The sequence below is a fragment of the Indicator indicator genome, chromosome 13, assembly GCF_027791375.1.
Source record: "Indicator indicator isolate 239-I01 chromosome 13, UM_Iind_1.1, whole genome shotgun sequence".
In the NCBI taxonomy this organism is placed as follows: domain Eukaryota; kingdom Metazoa; phylum Chordata; class Aves; order Piciformes; family Indicatoridae; genus Indicator; species Indicator indicator.
Genome location: NC_072022.1, coordinates 20,139,440 through 20,160,628, shown reverse-complemented (window position 1 = coordinate 20,160,628; position 21,189 = coordinate 20,139,440). Strand labels below are relative to the sequence as shown.

Here is a 21,189-nt window from a genome sequence, read left to right as displayed (position 1 = left end):
ACAAACCACCAATTTCAGGGCTCAGAGAAAGAGGTGGAGCCTTTCCAGAGAGGAATAGACTCACCAGTGGGATGAAACAGAGGACAGCTCAGCTGAGCACAGTGTAAAGTGGTTTCCCCAACATCATTCCCAGTCCAGGTTTGTGCTCACCCCACATTCAAGCTGCTGATACCAACAGGGCCAGGCAGAAAGACCAAAAAAAGTCTTTTCCTTGCAGGAGACATTCAGAGACCCCCAGAGCAGATGTGACAGGGCCCAAAAAAAGCTCCCCTTGAACAGAGAGCAAGTCCCCAGGAACAGGCTAGAGCTATATCAATTCCCATCTTTAAAGACCTTCCAAATGTACTTTTTCTGTAAGCCCCATGCCTGTCCCTTGCATGGCATAGGCAAGCAAGGAAAGTGTCTCTCTTCCAGTGCCAGGGAGGGACTGCAAGTCCCAGCACCTTGATCTGCTCCAGAAAAAACAGGCTGTGGGTTAGCCTGGAGCTAGTCCGGGGAGGTGTGGTGAATAGGGGCCAAGCCATCACAAGAGAGGTTTAACATAACAGAGGGGAGGGATGCCTCACGGGGGGTCAAGACAGAAGGATCACAAAACACAGGCTGGAAAGGAGCTGGTATCTGCTGTCCAAACTCTGCTGCATGTTGGCAAGGGGAGCATATCTGCATGGAGGCAGGAGCAGATGGCAACCCCAGTGTTGGAAGCACAGCCCATTTAAAAAAGGTCTGGAGCACTTCCCAGCACCACTGATGAAACAGAGCTGTGCCCCACCCACCTTTGAGAACTAGGGAAACCATAGTAATTGGGGGGATGGACCTCACAGATTATCATTAGGGCAGGGGGAGAGAGGTCTGCTGCCAAGGAGGCACTGGGAACAAAGGCAGGGATGCATACAGGGGAAGAAAAACAGAGCAGCACTGAAAAAGCTGCAGCCAAGGCAGCAGACAGGGCAGAGAGCACCCTGAGGTGTCAAAAGCTGCAGAGCCTGTCCCACAAGCCCCAGGACAAGCCCAACAGCTCCTGCTCTACCAACCGTCTAACCAGCTTTCCTCTCACACTCATCTCAGCTCCCCTCCCTCCATCAAGCCCCAGGCACAGGCCCAGCTCTTCTCCTGGCACCTTCCCTGTGACTTGCCTTCCCAGGACACATCCCACTCCCTGAGGGCCACATCCCTGCTTTGGTAGCCACTGCCTGGGAGCACAGGGGTGAAAAGAAGTGGCCAGTATTGCCTAGGGAAAAGCCATATAACACTCCGTCCTTGAAAATCTCAAGGCAAGACCAGGAAAACAGATCTGGACAGAGAAAAGTAGCCACAGACAGCTGTCAAACAGCAGTGAGGATGAGAGAAGGGTTGTTCCCAGCAGGGAAACTGATGCTGCCTTCCTCTAACACTCCTGGGTCTGGGATTTCCTCCAGGGAAGCTTTTGATAACCGCCCTGCACTTTTCCTGTGTCTTGCACTGTCAGGAAATCTTCACTTGGATCCAAGTCCCTGTCTTTCCCTCTAGCTAAAATTAGTACCAAGCTCCTAAAATAGCCTCAACCCAGTCTGTCTTGCAGAAGCAGCAAAGCAAGTGCTCCCCCTCCAGCCCCCAAACCACCCATGAACAAAGGGCCTCTCAGCAAAGATCATCAGCTGTGCCCTCACCCATGGTGCACAAGAGCCAGTAGCAGTGCTAACTGCAGGCACAAGTTCCCCATGAGAAACCAGCATACCAGAGCTGCAGCATGGTGCCCTGGTCACACCAGATCCGTGCCACTCACATTGAGCAGACAGACAGCCCCTAGAAGGAAAGCCAGCAGCTGCAAGGATGACAAGGAAAAGCATGCCAAGGGGAAAAAGAGCAATGGAAAGGGCTCAGAGACCCAGACTCCCCATAGAGCAGGTGAAAACAAAAGGCAACTGGAAAGGGAGGGGTAGGGAGATGTTTCAGGGCAGATACAGCAGCAGGAGGCTGGTGGCCAGGAGCTGGACAGGCTGTTTTCTAAAGGGCTGGCTAACCACTAGAGGGAGGACGGTGGGCATCCGGCTGTCGGCTCTTTGTGTGGGCCGGCGCACCCTCTCCTCCCGCAGGACTCCACCCTGCGCCCTGCTCCCCTGGCCAGCATCCCAGCAGGAGCCAGTCCGGCAGCCTGCTTGTCTGGTCCTTTCACCTCCGTCCTCCCTCCCCAAACACAGGCTCTTCCTGGCCCCTCAACCAAAGCCCAGCTGTTTGGTGCAGGGACGGAACAAGCAATAGGTCTGACCTAGTCTGATCTGCTGAGCGTTTCACTGTTCAGGGGCTACTTGATGGCCTCTGGAAAAAGGCACTTTGGTCTTGGTTCTGCTCCTGGTGTAGATCCGTGCATTACAGTCAGCACAAATGGCAGCTCAGCAGAGGGGGAAAGGGGTGATGGGAGTGAAAACACTGTCCTCTCCCCAGAGAGTCCCCTTGGGGGCAGAGGGAGGCATGCAGGCAGGGGACAGAGCATGTGCTTGGCATGGCATGGAGGGACAAGCTTGCCCTACAGCTGCCCAGGCAGTACCTTTAGTCTTCAGGGCAGTCAAATCCAGTCCACTTCACCAGCACTAAAGTGACTTAAGCCTTTTGCACCAGTCACCGGAGCAGGACTTTCCTTGGAAAGCTGACCCTGCCATAGGGGCACACAGGTTACACTGTGGACAGGTTCTGCCAGGCATCAGCTACTGCGAGCTCTCCACAGAGGACATCCCACATCCTCCTTGGCACAGGGGACCCAGCACCATGCAGCCCCCTTTCCATCTGAGGGACTGGAATGTGGTAATCCAGCACATCAGCTTCGTTAGCAGTCAGCACACCAGCAGCAGAGAGCTGCTCCTGTGCCTTTCTTAGCACTATGCAACCAAACGGTGGTTTTCACAGAGGGCAGAAACAGGCAGTGAGGTACCGAAGCAAGGTGCGTGCTTACCCATGACACCACCCGGCCGTTGAAGCAGGGAAGCTTGGCATTGTCATCTGAGATCTCTTCTTTCACCACCCTGGAGAGGGGAGAAGAGGCAGTTAGAGCTGGGTCCAGGATTTCAGAGAAGCTGAGCGTCTGCACCCAGCAACAGGCAGCCCAGGTGTGGAGATGGGGCAAGGAGAGGACTGGCAGCTCCCTCCTGCTGCCAGCCTACAGCCTCCTATTGCCCACAGCCATGACTGGCAGGCTGGAGGGGAGAAGACAAGAACAGAACAGGCTCTCCTCCCGTGTGCATCGAGACATTCCAACCCTTGATTCACTTTTTAATTAATAAAAGAAATCCCAAACAAACCATATTTCCACCAGTTTGCTTATTTCTAAAGAAACAGACAGTTTAAACCTCTTTATAATGAACTGAAAGAATCACAACCAACGCCAGAGATTTCTGATAGATGAAAGTGAAATACATTAAACGTGCTGCCTCCCAAATGTTACTGCTGCTTTTTAATTATGTACAAAACATTTCAACATCACTTCAAGCTTTATAGTTGTGCCACAATGCCAAGTTCCAACATTACACAAACAGCTACATTATTATCAGGCTTCATCGTGGATGAAGTACTGATAATGTTTTTCTTCTTTTTGCTCCAACAGTAAAAACATCCATTTTCTTTGGGGAGAAAAATTCTATTTCAAATATCAGTGAGCAGCCTTTTCCCACTGTGAGTCTGCAATCAAAGCAACTTGTAAATTCACCGTATTGAATTAATACTGGCTTTGAAAAATCAAATTTAATGGAAAAATAGGCTTTAATAGGCTCACTTCCTTTCTTAATAGGCTCATTTTCTCTTTACTCAATGATGACATTAAGTGCACTTATTTAATACAAAGATATCTTACAAGTAGTTGGTGATATCAATTTCCCCTTTCAAGCTATATCTAAGGTAGTGTGACACATATTGTGCTTTAAAAAATAATGTAGTAACTAAACAGTAAATAAATTATGCTTGGGAAGCAAAAGAATCCAACAAAAAAAGAACAAAAGAATGAATGTGAAACCAAGGGAAATTATGTATTGAAAAATAAGTAGCTTATAAGTAACTAAAAGAATACCCAGAAGGGGGATTCCATCAACAGCCTCTAAAGGGTCCCCAAGCCAGTCCCCAACTCACGGAGAATCGAAGAGGATGCAAGCATGGGATGCAGAGCTGTGACCCATTGCCCCAGACTGCCACACAGCCCAAGCACTGCCATCGAGTTGCAGTATGCTGGGGCTCAGAGAAACATGTACTCTGGGCTCCCAGCTGTGCTCCAGCTGCGTGCCAACAGCTACACAAACTGCCACCGAAAACAGGATGGCAAAGCTTGCCAGTGAGGCACCAGCAAAAGGCAAATGAACAGTGTTGTAAGACCAAAACCTGGAGAGCAGGCTCATTCCACCCTGTCAGCTGCACTGGTTACTCCAGTGTCACGCACGTTCAGCAAAGGGCTGTCCCACAGGGTGAAAGGCAGCACCACAGCTTTGCTGGCAGCTGACACAATCCCTGCCTGGATTGTGGAGAGCCAGCAAAGGGAATGCACAAATGCTACCCATACCCAGAAGGCATAGATGACGAGGTCACAATTTGAGCAGTCTAATCCACTCTCAGGATGTGTGTTAATTCCTCTTGCACAGATGGAGAAGCAAGAAAAAGCAGAGAAGGAGCAGTGATGCTGGATTAAAACCCCGCTGGCTTAATGCTTTTTTAGTATGCCCTGTGACAACCTCTGTCCAAAGACCCTGCAGCCCAGGATGGCTGTCAAACACAGGAAGCTTTCCCCAGGAGCTGTGCCCCTTTGCTGTCCAAGACAATCCTTTTTTAGTGCAGGCAAGTTGTCGTCTCCTGACTTCCAAGCACGCACGCACCCTGGCCTGGCTGCACTAGCATCCATTTATACTGTCGCCAGCAGCCTGGACTTCATCCAATTCCTAGAGAGAACTTCAGGCAGAGCCAATTTTCAGTGCTTTGTGCTGCCTGCTCAGAGATACAGAGCCCTGCCTGTGGGCGAAGGGACAGGGTGATATATTTGCAGGGTCAAGGTGACCAACCGCTAAGCACAAATGAACTATTCCACTTTGGGTGGGGGACAGAGGAAACCGACCCCAAGACCCTCCACCCACTCTCAGCTGCAATGACTGTTGGAGAACAAGCTCTCTCTGTCCTGAGGGCTCTCCGTCCTCACTCCCATTACCCTGCTGCTGCCCCAGACATCCCAGGGGTCAGCTCCACCCCTGAGCAGTTTCTCCCTCCTTCCCCAGCCACCACATTATTTATCACTGTTTATCACCCAGATGCCAGAGCACAATGGATTATATATTTAGACTCTGCAGAGCAAAAGCTGATAGCGCTGGAGTCGACACATGCCGAGCAGTAGTATCTCTGCAGTTCTGCTTGCGTCTGTCACCCCTCACACCGTCCCAGCTATTCGTGCCGTGCATTCCTCTCCAGCCTCAGCCCGCAGCTGCAGCTTTCCTACCCCCACCTCTCACCATTCTCTTCAAATCACACTTCTCACACGAACAAGACCGCAGGTTCACGTCAGAAGCCACCAGCCGAGCAGCCTCTGGGGGAGCTGTGAACAGTGCCACGTTTCTCCTCCGCGGCTGCATGGAGGTGCAGCCAGGAGATGAAACTGTCAGGAGAGGGGAAAACCACCCTGGGAATGTGCTGGGAAGAGCCTCCAGCTGATGGGGTCTGAACCCAGCAATCACAAAAGTGCAGACCCAGAAGGAGCAGAGGCTCTTTCGATTCTCTAAAAGCCTTTCATTTTGGCAGGAGCCACCACAGCCCAGGGAAAACATCTGCCCAAGGTTGATTTCACCGGGACTACTTTTAGTTTACTGTCCATCAGGGCAACCCGGTTTCACATTTTCCCATGTTTAAAAATCCTCCTGAAGGCCGGGTACAACACGGCTGAGAATGGTGGCTATGAAACTCCCTTCTGTGGAGAGGCAGCCCCGAGCCTTGCCCGGGGAGAGCGTGGGTCCGTTCCCCACAGAATATGTCCCTGCAGACTGGGTACTCGGCAGCTCCTATTCTGTCCCCAGGGGACGGCCACGCTGCGGCCAAGCTGCCAGTTCGGTGCCTGGCCTGCAGGCTCCGCGCTCCCAGGCCCTCATCTGCCTCGAATTTCCCAACAAAGAGATCTGCGGGAGAGAGGGAGGAGAGCAGGAGGGAGGGTTACAGGGGAGGCAGGCCGAGTGGTTGGATGATTCAGCCGCCATCGCCAGCAACACGACACGGGGCCAAGCCGGGGGGGAGGAGGAGGAGACGAGGCTCCGGCTGCCGCGGGAGCCCGGCTGGGGTGTGCAGAGGGGCTGCCAGGGCTGACACAAGCAGCACATCTGCTCCTATGCAGCTGGGGGAGGGGAAAGGACAGCCCCGGCAGCAGGCAGGGAAGCTAGGAAACCCAGCTTCAACTCTGGCTCCATCCCTACCCTCCCGTCAGCTTCTCCGGAAGAGCTGGCAGACCCTCTCCCCAGGGCCTGGGAAAGTGCCACGCTCCCAGCTTTGCTCCCGCTCCCGGTGGGAGCAGTTGGCAGCCTGGAATATGGATGCAGAGGCGGGTGAGGGACAGGCAGGCAGACGCTGCCTTCTCCAGGGAGCCCCTGCCCGGCTCAGGAAATTGGAGGGTATTTTATATCACAGAGTCATGTCCTAGGAATGAAGGGAAGGTGGAGAACAAGAGAGCATGAACAGGAGAGAACGAAGGCCATAAACCCCAAGACTCGGAGACGGCTGCACCGTGTCAAAGCGTCCCTGCAGACGTTACCAGCGCAGCTGCTGTGCTCCAGCCTTCTCGTTTCCCCTCAGTGGCCTCCAGCCCGGCCGAGGCTGTGGATACAAGGGAGTTTCTAGCTTCAGCCAGCTCTAGTCCCTCCCGAGTGGGACCCACTAATCACAGTGAGGTCCCAGTGAAGAACTCTGATGGAGTAACACAATCTCGGCAAAAGAAGAAACCCCAGAGGCACATATAAAGGATGTGGCAGGAAGATTTGAAACCTCAGATATGGATGCTTCTTCAGCAGCAATCACTGCTTGTCTCTGGCACTCCTGTTCCCCAACTTGTCAAAGAGCTCGCAATGGGGAGAATACTCAGAGAGAAGCAATCACAGGACATGGCGGTGACCAGAAAATCTGAGTCTGGACTTGGGGGAGTCAGTACTAAGCAGGGAGGTGTGGGAAGGGGTGTCCTCAAGCATATCAGACAGCTTGATTACCAGGATTAAAAGGAGCCTGTTACTAGGGGAAGTGCTAAGACTGAGAAGACAACTGAGCAGTGACAATTTCACACTAAAAAGATGTAAATCTGGTACAGTAGATGAAAGTAAGATATTTTCTTTCATTTAAGTTCAATTAAGAGGAAAGACCTTTACAGAACAGTGACAATTTTTCCAATATTACAGAGACCATTAAGGTAGGTTGCTCTCCTGACTTTAACAGTCCCCATTTTCTATGGTCTGCAAATGCACTAAACAAAAAACATCAGGAAACATTCCTATCCAATAGCAAAAGCTTCAGGGATTTACACACCAGAAATATGATCTCATTTTTAAGAGCTGTAGTACACACAAGGGATATATTGTCTCCAAATTACTATATAGATCAATAATGCTGCATAGCAAAAGGAAGCACCTTCACATGTTACCATCCAAATGAATCTCCTAGCTCTAGAACAAAATCCTCCTCTCTTTTGCAAGATCAAATGCCAGTGCCACAAGGATGTGCTCTGTGGGCATTTCACCAGAAGAGAAAATTGGACAGGGAGATTCTCTGACAGAGTTGGGATCTCAGATGGGAAATAGTCGCCTGTTAGACTAAGCTTAGACATGACACATGATTTCTGTGGGGTACAATCCCAAGTGCTACTGGCCCAACCAAAGAGTGCACATGTGTACTGGTGAGACCTTGGGCTTTGCAGCCCAGCAGTATGCATCAAACGGGATTAGAGGATTTGAGTTGACTGTCTCCATAAACCAGGGTGTTCTTCAGGTCTTCCTCACAGTATCTTTTACCTCCTGTGTGAGGAGGAGTACATGAGTATAAATTGCACAGTGCACTGGGGTGAGAAGGGTTCTCCGAGCATAAAAAGAGACCATCACTCTCCCATTTAAGCTCCCCCACTGAGCCCACAGACCAGGTAAAAAGTGAAACCCTCCTCCCCAGAGGAGCTGCTGTCCTTCTATCTGTTCCTGCACCCCATGTGAACATGAGCTCCCTTGCAGCACTGTCTTCACCTGGGGTGTTTCTTAAGAATGAAGAAGCACAAACCAGCTGTCCTACTAACACAAAGATAACAGCTCTGCTTTCCAGCAGGAGAGACCACCTCTGCTCTCCTAACAAATAAAGGGAACTTTTAAAGGATTCTTAAGTAGGCAGGTCATTCATTTCAAGCTACTAACCACTCTCCTTAGGAGTGGGGACATAGTGTCTGTGAGTCTGCCTCCTTTGTTTTCAGACTGATTTCTACAGCTTCATCCAACTGTGGTCACCATTGCTGCCTCACAACCTCCCTGCACTTTCCCCCTACAGTCACTCAGTCAAGAACTGAACACACATGTATAATGGCAACGATTTTCCTCCAGAACCCCTGAACAACACATTTGCAATCACTCCACCAGATGTACACCAGGAAAACCACAGCCTCCCTGTCCAGGGGATGACAGAGGACAGACCTTCTGTACTACTACTCCAAAGACTGGGAAAGGAATGGCATTTAGGAACAAGCCACCCAATCTCACAGGCCTGCCAAGGGGCAGCACCTAAAGAAAAGCTACAGATTTTGTTTCAAAGTGAGACCAAGAGCCATGGTGGCCCCTCTTGCTTTGATCTCCAGAGTGACCATCTGGCTGCAGCAGTGCTCTTGCAAACAAGCCTAACAGGCCTGTCCTCCAACCAGGAGAAGGAAGCTGCATGGGGACTGAAGGAGGCACCTCTGCAATAATTAATGCTGTCCTGCCCAAGCGATGTTTCCAACCCCTAGGAGGACATTTAGAGACATCATCAAAGGAAGCATTCTCCAGGCCCTCAAAGGTTCAGTGACACTTTCAGTCTCTTTGAATTGGAAATCAGGACAAATGGGAGCTCGTAGCAGAAGTCCAGTCAGGCTCTCCACCCTGGTAGCTCAACTTCAACAAGAATTTGTGACAACTCTAAAACATTGCACAGCTCAACACAATGATAGAAGACAAGTGCAAGGAGAAAGAAAGATTTGGGGTTAAACATCTGCAGAAATGACCTTCAGGGAACCAAGACAAATCCACAGATAAAACAGCGACCAAAAGCTGGGCTTGTATTCAAGATGGGATAGGAAACAGGCCCAAAGAGGCCCCAGCAGAATGGAGACATGCATAGGGAGATAGGCTAAAATCCTGATGCAGTTGCTATGGTTCGTATTAATGTTGAGACAGCAAGGAAACCAGAGGAGGCTTGGTCTGCTGTGCCACTTAGCTCCATCTGGACACAGACAGCTGGAAGAGCCTACAATGCAGAGCTGCAACCCAGCAATTCCCACTGACAGACAGAAAGGGACTGTGCAGAGAGGTGGAAACCTAGCTACTGCAGGTAGCAAAACACAAAGGGTACATCACCACCTTACCAAGAAGGTTACAGATGTCTGGGCCCCACAGGGAACTGTGCAACACTCCACAGAAGGTGCTCACCCCTTTCTAGGCTGTCTAGCCTCCCTTGCAACACTCAGGGACTCCACACCAGTTAAGAGGACAGTGAGGAGCTGTAAAGGGCTCCAAGGGCTGCTGGGGGGATGGTGTGACATTAGCACATACATGACAGCCAGGGGAAAGGACTTAATGTCCCAGAAGGCTCTGCACGAATGGCAAAGGCAGTAGGACCAGGCCTTCCTTTTCTGGCCCTCAGCTGAAGGACACCAAATCAGTCCTGCTTTTTCTTAACAGCAAGCGAGGCTCCTGCCAAGAAAGTACTGCTGCTGTGGAATGTGCTGGGCCAGCAGTACAGCTCATTCCTGGAAAAGCATCAACTCAGCGGGAGAGCAAGGAGAGGAAAAGAGGGAGAAAATGGGAAGAGGGGGAGGGTGGGAAACAAAGCCTGAAAGCTTGGACTTCCACACCTGGGGAAGCAAGCAAGCAGCTGCCACAGAGCAGTCTGCTTGCCAGCACCCCCTTGTCCCAGGCTGCCAGCACAGCAGCCCTGCCCAGCACCAGCCCTCTGCACTTGGAGCACCTTTCTGCTGGCCACGACTTCCAGAGCAGGTCTGGGAAGGCACACACCAAAGCAGATGTCTGTGGGAAGGAGGAGTGAGGTTTGCTTCCCCCGTCATGTTAACAATTAATTTGTATTTAATGACAGGTCTCCACCAGGAGATGACAAAGCTGCCTTCACACGTGTCCTACCCTCGAGACATTGACTAGCTCACATTACTCTCCCCTGGCACAAACAACGTTGCAAGAGACCCCCAAGGAAACCAGCCCAACCTCCTACCAGGTGGGAAGGGGCCTTGAAGGATAACACCTTGAAGGACTGCATCTATTCTTCGCATCCAACTGGGGCTACCATCAGCAACATTTCTGTTAACAAGGTCTATAAGACATATAGAGAACCCCTATAAAACCATCAGGGAGTTAATAAAGCTCAAAACTAACTTCTACCACAAAACATCTGCCAAAGACAATGAGAAGGACTCACGCAAAGAAGAGCCTTTAAGAGCCACAACAGCTGCATGGTGGCAAAGAAAGAACTTTATCCCCAACCCCAAGCTATTGCAGCACTCTGAGAAAAGGGCAAACAATGATATTATTTGGTCCTCTGGTCCTCACATGCAGGAGGCAGCAGACAACATGAAGGGTCCGATGCACATACAAACCATCTGTGATCATTGCTAGGACAGAGACACACATTTCTTTTCTTCCTTACCTCTGAGCCCTGGATAATTTTTGATGCAACCTTAACTATTCACTTTGCTCTCAGGAAATTGTCAACAAGCCAGAAAGAACTTGGAGAAAACCAAATATTTAAACAATCAGCTCCTACATAGGCCTACTAGCAGACAAAACCAATCAAAGGTAGAAGAAGGCTAGCTGTTTCACCTGGCCTCCTACTTTTCGTTGTGTCAGAGCAGAGCACAGTAGACTTTTAAATTAATAAATATATAAGTATTTCAGCTAATACCAGCTATCTTCAAACTCTTTTCATGATACAGGCCCAAGCCCTTGACCAATACAACAAGCACTCTCCTACAAAGCATCCTTTACCAGCTTGCCCTCCAGCAAACAGGCAAATACTGTTTGACTGCTGGAAGAAAGAGACAAGATGCTTGAGTCCTAATCAAATGAATCATGTGCTGGTACACAACTCATTCAACCAGAGGTCCAGAAAGATGAGAATCATACAGTAATGGATTGGCTCCTACTTTAAGTTAAAAGGAATATGATTAACCAAAAACCAGGGAAAGTGTGAACTCTCCCCCCCATGCTGCTGGTTTACTCTCAGAAACAAAAGTAATCACTTTTTTTCCTTTTTTTAATGAGAGCCTTGGCCCATATGCCTCCTGCTGATACCTGATAGATGTTCCACTGGACAAAGCAGTATTTAGGCAGTTAGGAGACCATCATCTGCCTAGGACTGCTCTGAAAGAATGTTAGTTTCTGAAACAGGGTGCAGGCCATAGTCTCCATCTGGAAGGAAGGCATTTTCTGCAAGCAGCCAGGCTTCTCTGTTTCAGCAGCCCAGCCATAAGCAATGATTGGCCTCAGTCTGTAGTCTGCACTAGGTGCCACGTACAGAACTCAGTCCAGGTCTCGTTGGGACACACCTCAACAACAGGGATCAGCAGCCTTTTTGGCAAGGGGTAGTTTCCCCATGATTTAGAAGAGGATGGGGATTTTTATCACTATAACAATAACAATATATCCCACCTCTGCAGAACCAAGTCCAACTCAGAGCTGCTGTTTTGCTTGGACACTGTGAACTCCTGGGCCTGACCCTGTCACATACCATTCAAAACCTTCCAACCTGCCACCTCTGACAACTGTGCCAACAGCTGTATAATGGTCAGAAGTCACTATCACAAGTGACATGAAGTGTTTCTCTTTTGGAGGGTCTCAAAAGAACAGCTGCCAAGTCCCAGGTCCTCTAAGGATGGAGAAGTGCAGTGGAAGGCAGCAGGAGCTGCCTGCAGTCTATAAATATCCCTTGAGCTCAGTACCTGTGTTGAGCTGGTCACTTTACAAATTAACTATTCCCAACAGCAGCCCAGAAAGACTTGTCACAAGTTATCACTGCAGTCAGGCCATTTCCCTTTTCTGGGCATCTGCTGATAAGCCAAGTTAGAAGAAGTTCCTGATTTTGAGCTTCCTAATTACCTCTGATACCAATATCAAATTACCTTTCCATTTAAGTCACACAAAGTCACCATGAACACTCTGTGCCAGCACCATGTGTTAACTGACCAGGAGCTCATTTGGTCCCTGTAGACCAGACAGTCTCCATTCAAGTCTACCCACCTTGCTACATAGGAGAGCATGTGTGTCATGCAGGCATCAACTGCACCAAAGGTGATGTCATAAGAAGGCATCAAAAGATTTTTAAAGTGTCCTAGACTGGAAGACTGCTACAGTAGTAGGCTCCTGTCTTCCTGCTTGGGGGATTTGGAAGCATAGACACATGCTGTGTGAGTCTGACCCAGCTCAGACAACAGACTCAACATGCACACTCCACTCTGTAGATGTTACATAGCTCTGCAGTAAGTTGGAGCTGCCCCAAGGAAACCTAGGGCACAACATAAGCTGAAGCAGATGTTGCCACTCCAAAACTCCTCTGCTGCTTCCAGGATTCCTGGGCAAGGAATAATCTTAAGAGCTTTCACAAACTAACCTTTTGGCCCTGCCTGAAATGAAACATTTTCACTCTGGAAGGAAAATCCATCTCACAGGGCTCCTTTCAGGACCTAAAGGCCCATTTACCAGCTCTAGATCTAAGGTAACTGGGAGGTCTGACACAGGAGACTCAGCTGTGCAACTAGATCCATGAAAATCCACCCTTCTCAGAGCTATGAAAGCCAGTAAGAAAAAATTCAAATCACCACAGTGCTATGGCAAGACTTCCTTCATTAAGCCCCTATATGGGCTTCCCAGCTCCAGCTGGGCCCACAGGTAAATCTTTCTGTGAATGGCACTAAAATACTGGTTGAGCTAGGCAGGGCTGAATGAACTGGGACAGCTTGTTAGCCATATGCAAACACAAGGATGGAGTTTGCATATCCATCACAGCTTCTGAAAAAAGATCCAATTTGAGAAGCTGCTGCACCCTGGGGCCAACCCAGCTGACAGCCATCAGCACAGCAGCAGCCTCCTCCCTCCTCCTGCCTTGCTGATCAGGTCAGGCCACAAAGCCAGGTTTGTCACCACAATTCTGATATTGCTCTGGCTGTCAACAGTGGCACAATGTCTGGCGTGGCACAGTGCAGTGTAGACAGGACAATCTATTTGCACACTGATGATGGGACACAAAAAGATCACCAGTCTCAAGCAGGTCAGAGCAAGTCAGAGCAACGATGAGGGGAAAAGCTGAAGCCCAGTGAGCAGGCAGGGTAAGCTAGCACCAGCTTCCCCACTATGCAAATCCATGAACAACCAGAGCCCCCAAAACACAGACCTCTCAGTGTCTGCAGAACCAGCCAGAGCAGGGCAGGAGCTGCCAGCCATGAGAAAACAAGGAAAAGCCCACAGCCTCTGTTACCCAGGACCCTAAAATCTCAGCCTATCAGAGACAGCTCCCAGCAATCAGAGAGGCCACACAGCAAATAAATTCCCCTCCAAACCATAGGGGCAGGTCAAAAACCAGCCTTTCTCACACAGCATCCAGTGCCAGCTCTCACAGAAATGGATCTCTGCTCCAAGTCATGCAAGGAAGCCTTCCCCACTACAGCTCACGTCTTCAACCAGGACCAGAAGGAGAGACTCCCTCTGCAGCAGTTCAGTCATCACTCACCATATCTTCTTTTCCTCCAGTTCTCAAAAGATAGCAAATTTTATCCAACAAGGCACATGGAGGATGCCCCTGTGAGGGGACAATCAACACAGAGGACTTAGTGGAACAGGGTATCCACATCCTGCTTCTGTTGCCTTCGATAGCTCTCTGACTGGAAAAACAATGCCTCTGGCATGTCTTCTTTAATAAATAACTGATACAACAACCACAATTGATACAACAGTCCCAACACTCCACTGCAATACAGGATTACATGGCACAGGAAGATCAACACCAAGCATCTCTGCTTGCCAAAGCCTCCAGAGGATTCCAGCACATTGCTGGTTGGGCTCACTATTAGTGCTACAGCAGTAACACAGCAATGGAAACAAGTGAAATAAAGAGCTGCAGAGCAGTGGCTCAGGGAGATACCAATATTTTCAGATCTGCAAGCTGAAAGCCCTTGGAAACAGTAATATTCGTGGCCCAAGAGCTCACATACTCTCCTAAGGACACCATGGCATTACATAGATAAGCACATGGACAAAGCAAAGTCACAGAGATTAGACTAAATCCTGTACCTTACTTCAATGCCTTCCACAAAGCCTTCACAAAGGGAATTGGCCCAAAAAAATTCCAACAGCAGCCACCAGCAGGATTAAGTTTTAACTTGCCAGCTGCTGCCACTGGGACAAACAGTAACATAGCCACGTGGTGCCACATCCCCCTTCTGGAAAACCACCAGCCAGCCAGCACAGGTCAGAAGGCCAAGCTCTGAATAACAAACAAGGGATGGAGAGAGGAGGAAATCAATAGGAAACACCAAAAACACACAGCCCTGGCTGCTGCTGCCTCATCATACGTGCAGCACGATGCAAAGCTGGGGCAACAACATGACAACATTGTTGTATCTATTTGGATGCAGTGGAGGGTGGAGGAGTAGCACTTCATTGCAGCAGATACCCTCAGCTCAGAACAGTTTAGCAACTGTCACACAGACATGCCCACCACTTTAGGTGAGCTCAAAAAGGACTTGAAGAATTTGAACTATGCTGCCCACACCTCTGTATATACAGCTTCAAGTCTAAATGGAAGGCCTGACACCCACCCTGAGACAGGACCAAAACCAAACATCTGTGCAGCCAAAAAGCTGCAAGGGAAAGCTGAAGTGCCCTCCTTCTTGCAGTGCCCTTCTTCCCCGAGCATCCCCCAATGGATGGTGGTAACCACCTCTAGCTTCAAGAGTTCAGACCACATAGGCTGCAGACCCAGATGCATGTCTCTGCCTAGTAGGAGATCAGGTTGGGAAATCACAGGTGAAGGAGGCCAGGGCTGTCTGCCTCCATCCCTACAAGCCAGAATACTTTTTCTCAGAGCCTATTAGAACATGCTGCCTTCCCAGCTGCCCATCCTGCTCTTATCATAGCTGTACAGAAAGGAACACCACTCCTTACATCACCACCCAGAAGACCCAGCACCCACTCTGTAGGTAAACCAAGGTCTGGGATCTGGGAATGGCCAAGTTCTAAATGAAACTCTCAGAAGTTGTATTTCAGCATGAACCAGAAGGCTGAGCAGTGGGGCCACAGTATCATCCCACAATAACAAATGATGATCAGGTCACGACCCAGATTATTGTGGTTTATGAGCCAGTTTTAATGGTGTTTGGCCTTGACCTCAGAGACTGAAGCACACTGGAGCACAGCTGCACCAGAGAGTCAGAGCATAGAGATTTGCTTCATGGCAGTTTCCAAGATGTAAAAGTAGGTTCTCGCTCTGTGCAGGAATTTGGGGGACCAGAGTCCTCCAGATGGTTTCAAAACACAGAACTGCATCAAAACAGCTACATTCTCATGGAGCAACAAAGGTTTCTTGACCTTTCTTTCTATTTTTTTTCCCAGAGATGACAAGAGAGGCTTTACATTAAGAAATATTCCATCAAAAACATAACTGAAAACAGCATCTCTCGAAAAAACCCAAAATGCTGGCTTCAATGTAACACCGTATTTTGGGAGAAAAATATATTAAGTCAAAAAATATTTCTGACCAGCTCTAGCTGCCAAAAAGTTCAATAGCTGTTTTAAAGCTTCATTGTTTGTGTAGTACAGACAAGGCCCTAGGGAAATTGGTCTGCAGCCCAATTTGGCCAACTTGGCTTTCCGAACACCACCCCTGGGCAAAGAAACCAGGCTGTGACTGCCATCCAACGTGGCCTTCAGAGCACAGCTCCAACCACAACACAGAAAGCTGAACACCTAGGGAGTCTGTAATAGCTAGGTCTGACAGCAGGACACACTGCCAGGCACAGACAATGCAAGCCAGGCAAGGAGCAAATACCATCAACGAACACTCTCCCTCCGTGCCCCAGCCCTGGCACTGCTGCAGACCACCACCACCACACTCGGAACAGCCTCCAGCAGCAGTTACAGATGGGATCAGCTCCAGCGTCAAAGGGCCACCCCCCAGCACAGGCAGCATTACAGGAACTTCCCACCACAAGCACAGACAGTGGTTAGCAGCTCTGCCAAATCCTCAGCAGCTCAGGATCAGAGGCACAGGCTGCAATAATATCCAAAAAAATAACCTCACACGAGCAGGCAGGGAACCACACATCCTCTGGAACAAGGAGCACAAGAGATGGGGTGATGAGGCACCTCACAGTTAAATGCTGCCCTCCACACAGAAGGGACAGTGATTGGATAGAAGATGAAGTGATGGTCACCTCACAGCCAGGCCAACACTGTCTCTTGAGCAGAGCAGCACACAGCATGTGAGCATGCAAGGGGAGTCACAGTCAGTTTTGGAGCCCCTTTTTGCTCACAGACTTCTTGCCAACACCTCACTGCATGAAATCCATGCTGACATGGAAGCACTCTCCACCAGAAGCATGGGACAAGAAAGTCCTTCTGCAGACAGCAGAGTTTACAATTCAAAATTTAAAAAAAAAAATAAAGTTTGAAAAATCAAAATAAGACAATTCCCCCAACTCAACGCTACAAAGAGCTGGCAGGAAAGGCAGGGGCACCATGCCAGCAGCTCACCACTGCTTAGGGACTGACACTGCTTATTAAGTTTAGGATCCCTTCGCTGGCTCCAAACACTTCCAGCCAGAAGGACAGTCACTGCTGGCATCAATTTCAAAAAGACCCTGCAATAAAAATAAATCACTCAGCCTTTCAGTGAGCATCAACGCGTTCCCCATGCACATGTGCAGGAGATGAGGTCGCCAAATACCAACAGCATCTGACCCCTGCTCTGGGAATTCCAGCAGTGCCTGCTTTGTTCTGCCTCCAGAGTGTTACCCTAATCTCTGCCTTGTACCCGCCTCTGGAGAGCAGGTGATAATTAAGCAGGTCTGGATTAGATACTGGGGTAGTGATTAGTTGATTACCAATTTTCACTTGACAGGTGAGACCTAGGAATCACTCACCACAGCTCTGAAGTTAAAATTGGAATTGAGACCTGCAAGAGAGAAACAGCAGCAGTCGGAGGAGCAGCACCACAGGATCACAAGATGTTAGGGGGTTGGAAGGGACCTCCGAAGATCATCAAGTCCAATCCCCCTGCCAGAGCAGGACCATAGAATCTAGCACAGGTCACACAGGAATGCATCCACATGGGTTTTGAAAGCCTCCAGAGAAGGAGACTCCACAACCTCCCTGGGGAGCCTGTTCCAGTGCTCTGTGACCCTCACAGTGAAGAAGTTCCTCCTCATGTTGAGGTGGAACCTCCTGTGCTATAGTTTATATCCATTACCCCTTGTTCTATCACAGGGTGCATAACTGTACCTCGAATCACTGGTGTCCTCCCAGCAATGCAGCCCCAATAGGTGTGAGATGGAGAGGGAGGAGTGGTCCCCTCACAGAAGTCATGGGCCTTTCTGCTCTCCAGCCTGGAAGAGGACAGGTGGCCAAGTGAAGTGGAGACAAACCAAATGACCACCCAAGTGCTTTCTCCACACGCAGCAGAAATTCAAAATTTCAGGCCCTCCAGAATTTATGAAAAGATGAGATGACGCTTCAGGCAGGTGCTGAGGACTTACCTGGATGCACAAATTGGGCTCATTTAACTGAAACGGCTTTGAAAAGTTTAATCCAAACTTTATCATGCTCCTGGGGGAACACCTTGCGACTGACAGAAAATGAGCAGTGTCAAATACCAGCAAAACACAAGTTAAGTGAAACCATATTTCAACTGATGTTAAAATATCCTCAGAGTTGTACCAGTCACTTGGGCAGAGGAAAAGCCAAACCTGCAGTTCAGATGGGGCAAGCATGCACCCAGCCTAGCTGGCAAGAAGATCCATGCTGCTCAGGGGCAGGTATATTTCTCACTATGGACTTAGGCAGGAGGCAACACCTGACACATCCTGAAGCCCATGCCCCAGCATATTACACGCTACCACAGACCATCAGCACAAATGTTCCCTTCCAAACTACCCTGGAGAATTTACAGTACTGTTCTTGCAGCACCTCTATGGAACTGAGAGCCCTGCCATGCTAAGATCCACATGAATGTTTGCCCGCAAAGCTCACAGTGTTGAGTGGGTAAGACAAGGCACAGGAGAACAGGTAAAATTTCCCTTTTAGTTTAGGAATAAAAAAAGACCAGAAATTAAAAAGTCTGTTCAAAACCCTGTTCAGTCTGAAAAATCTGCAGGTGGCTTCATGGAGAACATGGATCTCCCAAGCGGTCGTGGCACTGCACTGATCTAAGGCTCTCCTGCTGACCAGCACACAGACCTTACCTGTAGAATGTTGAACAAAGACTCAAGATGCAGAAAAAAACAACCCTTCCTTCTCTAATGAGGGTTAGAGATTTGCAGGTTTGCAGGCTGAGAAACAGCCTGCACGCACTTCACAGCAAGACAGATCCACACGAAGTATCTCTGGTCCCATTAAGAGCGTACCACATCCATGCACTGCCACACTTCCACCATCAGTCTGCTTAGCTCCTCCACATGTATCCACTTCTGGGATTAGCAATGCACAAAGCCAATAAATATCTGCACATTGTGCCACTAATCCACACCACTGGGCTCAGGCTGGATTCTCTATTTGTATGTAGCCCACTATACCAGGCAACAAAACTCTGCAGCCTTCCTGCTGCACACAGCTTCTCTCCCCAGGACTGAGTGCATGAAATCTCATTTCTTCTCCTTCCCACCTAGAAGTGACACCATTCTGGGTCTTCTTATTTATTGGAGCTGAAAACTTTGACTAGGATTAGCTCCCGGCATAGACCAACAACTTCACAGACACCCAGGGGAGCCTCAGTTCCAATTTCCAAGGAGATGTAAACACTGACACTGCTCCATTGCTGCCCTCATTCTCAGAGCAAACAAATATTAACAAGATAAACAAAAGAATGAAAAAATCCCACACACCAAGACTGCAGCTCTCATACTATCTTGGAGTGAGATGAAGGGAATGCTAGGCTGGAGATCCACAGCCTAGAAAGTGGAAGAAGAGGGAGAAACAAATTTCAGTCTGGGAAAGAGGGATGAGAGGAAATGCTGGACCATGTCGTGCTCCAGGTGACCCTAGAACAACAAGAGATGAGAGAACTTTGTCTTTTGCCACAGGAATCCAAGAAAAGGTCCAATAGCTCATGAAAAGCACAAGCCATCATATTTGCAGGTTGCTTCCTGGTTGATCAGCTGCCATGAGGCCATGCACTGTTAATAGCTTGTCCTCTTCACAAAGAGGCTTTATCCTGGGTACTACCTCTGGACACTACCCAACAGTCAAAAACCAGCCCAGCTCGGAAGCTCTCAGCACAAGCCAGGCCATTCCCCATGCTGAGCAGAGGGTATCTTGAGAGAAAGAGATGAGAGGGAAACACATGTGAGTGCAACACCCTTCCTTGGCACACAGATTCTGATTACAGCCATTGTTAATCTCCTCCTGATTTTCATTAATTGCCCAAGCATTTACAGTCAAGCAGCTAAGGTGCCTCCTGCCCTTTCCTCTGCCTCTCCCTGCAGATCAATGGTTTGCTCTCTCCTGGATATCAGTTACCAGGGATCATGAAATATTTTAGTTGACTCAATGATCTTAAAGGTCTTTTCCAACCTAAATGATTCTACAACTCTTATCATTTATTTCAAGTGGAGCCCCAGCACCATGGCCTCTCAGAGACAAGGCTGAAGCTGGACTGCCCTGTCTGTTCCCTCACATGCTCTACCCAACCACCAAGAACATTTTCTCCGGTAAGGAGCAAAGACATCCTTCCTGATGGGAAGCACCATAAGACGTTTTCTCTCCTCTGTTCTATATAAGACCTTGCCACATGCTGCTCCAACTCATCACACAGGACTTGGCCAAGAAACAGCTGCCCACATGCAGCCTCTCACCTTCTAGGCATCACCTTTGCTTCCAGAGAGGCTCACTCTTCCCAGAAGCGTTAGATGAACTGCTCCAAACAAAAATCTCATCCCGTGCATTTCTAAGGCAACTAAACACAGAGGCTCCTGAGTGATTTTCCCCTCTCCCTACCAGTATCTGCAACAATTCCCTATGTTGCTTTATCACTGAGTTCCATTAATCTATCATCTGCCTCCTCTTATGGAGCCTTAAAGAAACAGGAGAATAAAAAGACACAGCACAGAACTTTGCTGCCACCAGACCCCTCTTCTCAACGCTGCTATTTATTACTAAACTTTGTTTATAGTTACACAGACACTCTCCCACCCACATGGCAATGTTTCACTTAAGACAAGTTTGAATTCTCTTCAAGAACATTTCAAAGGATCCCAAAGCATTTGTTTACAAACAGCATACATGGAGAATTCACTTCTCCCACCAATGAACATGGTCCCCTCCAAGACAGAGAGTGGCAGCTGTTTCATAGCACCCAACGCTATTCAACAGCTGAGGGACAGGAAATGATCCACAGACAATTGATATTGCTGAGGAAATTTTATGCAAGATGAGGGCTGGAGAATTCTATTTGCCTGGAGAGAATGGGGAAGTTTCTGAGGACTAAAGCTCTCCACTGGGTCAGGAGGAATTTAGGGAGGCAAAGCATCCCAGACTGTGGTCAAAGGAGTGACTCCAAATTTCAAGCCTCATCTGAAAGCTGGCACCTCCCAAGCTAACGGGAACCTGGGCACTGGGATAACTTGGCTGCAGAGGGTAGAGCACCCCTGCTGAGACAGCCACATGGATCTCCATCCAAGCCCTGAACAGGCCCAGCCCTGTTCCACACAGAGTACACGCCAAGATCGCAGCCTAGGGAGGTATTTGGCACAATAAGACGACACTAGGAAGACTAAAAAACTGA

At 49.1% G+C, this 21,189-nt stretch overlaps 1 protein-coding gene across 1 annotated transcript in view; it reads right to left on the bottom strand.

Annotated features, from left to right (window-relative positions):
- Positions 1-21,189, bottom strand: part of DVL3 (dishevelled segment polarity protein 3) — a 31,445-nt gene that overhangs the window by 8,470 nt on the left and 1,786 nt on the right. Inside the window, exon 2 of the mRNA XM_054385937.1 lies at positions 2,927-2,996. Coding sequence (XP_054241912.1) covers positions 2,927-2,996 — 70 coding nt within the window. The remainder of the gene's footprint in view (positions 1-2,926; positions 2,997-21,189) is intronic.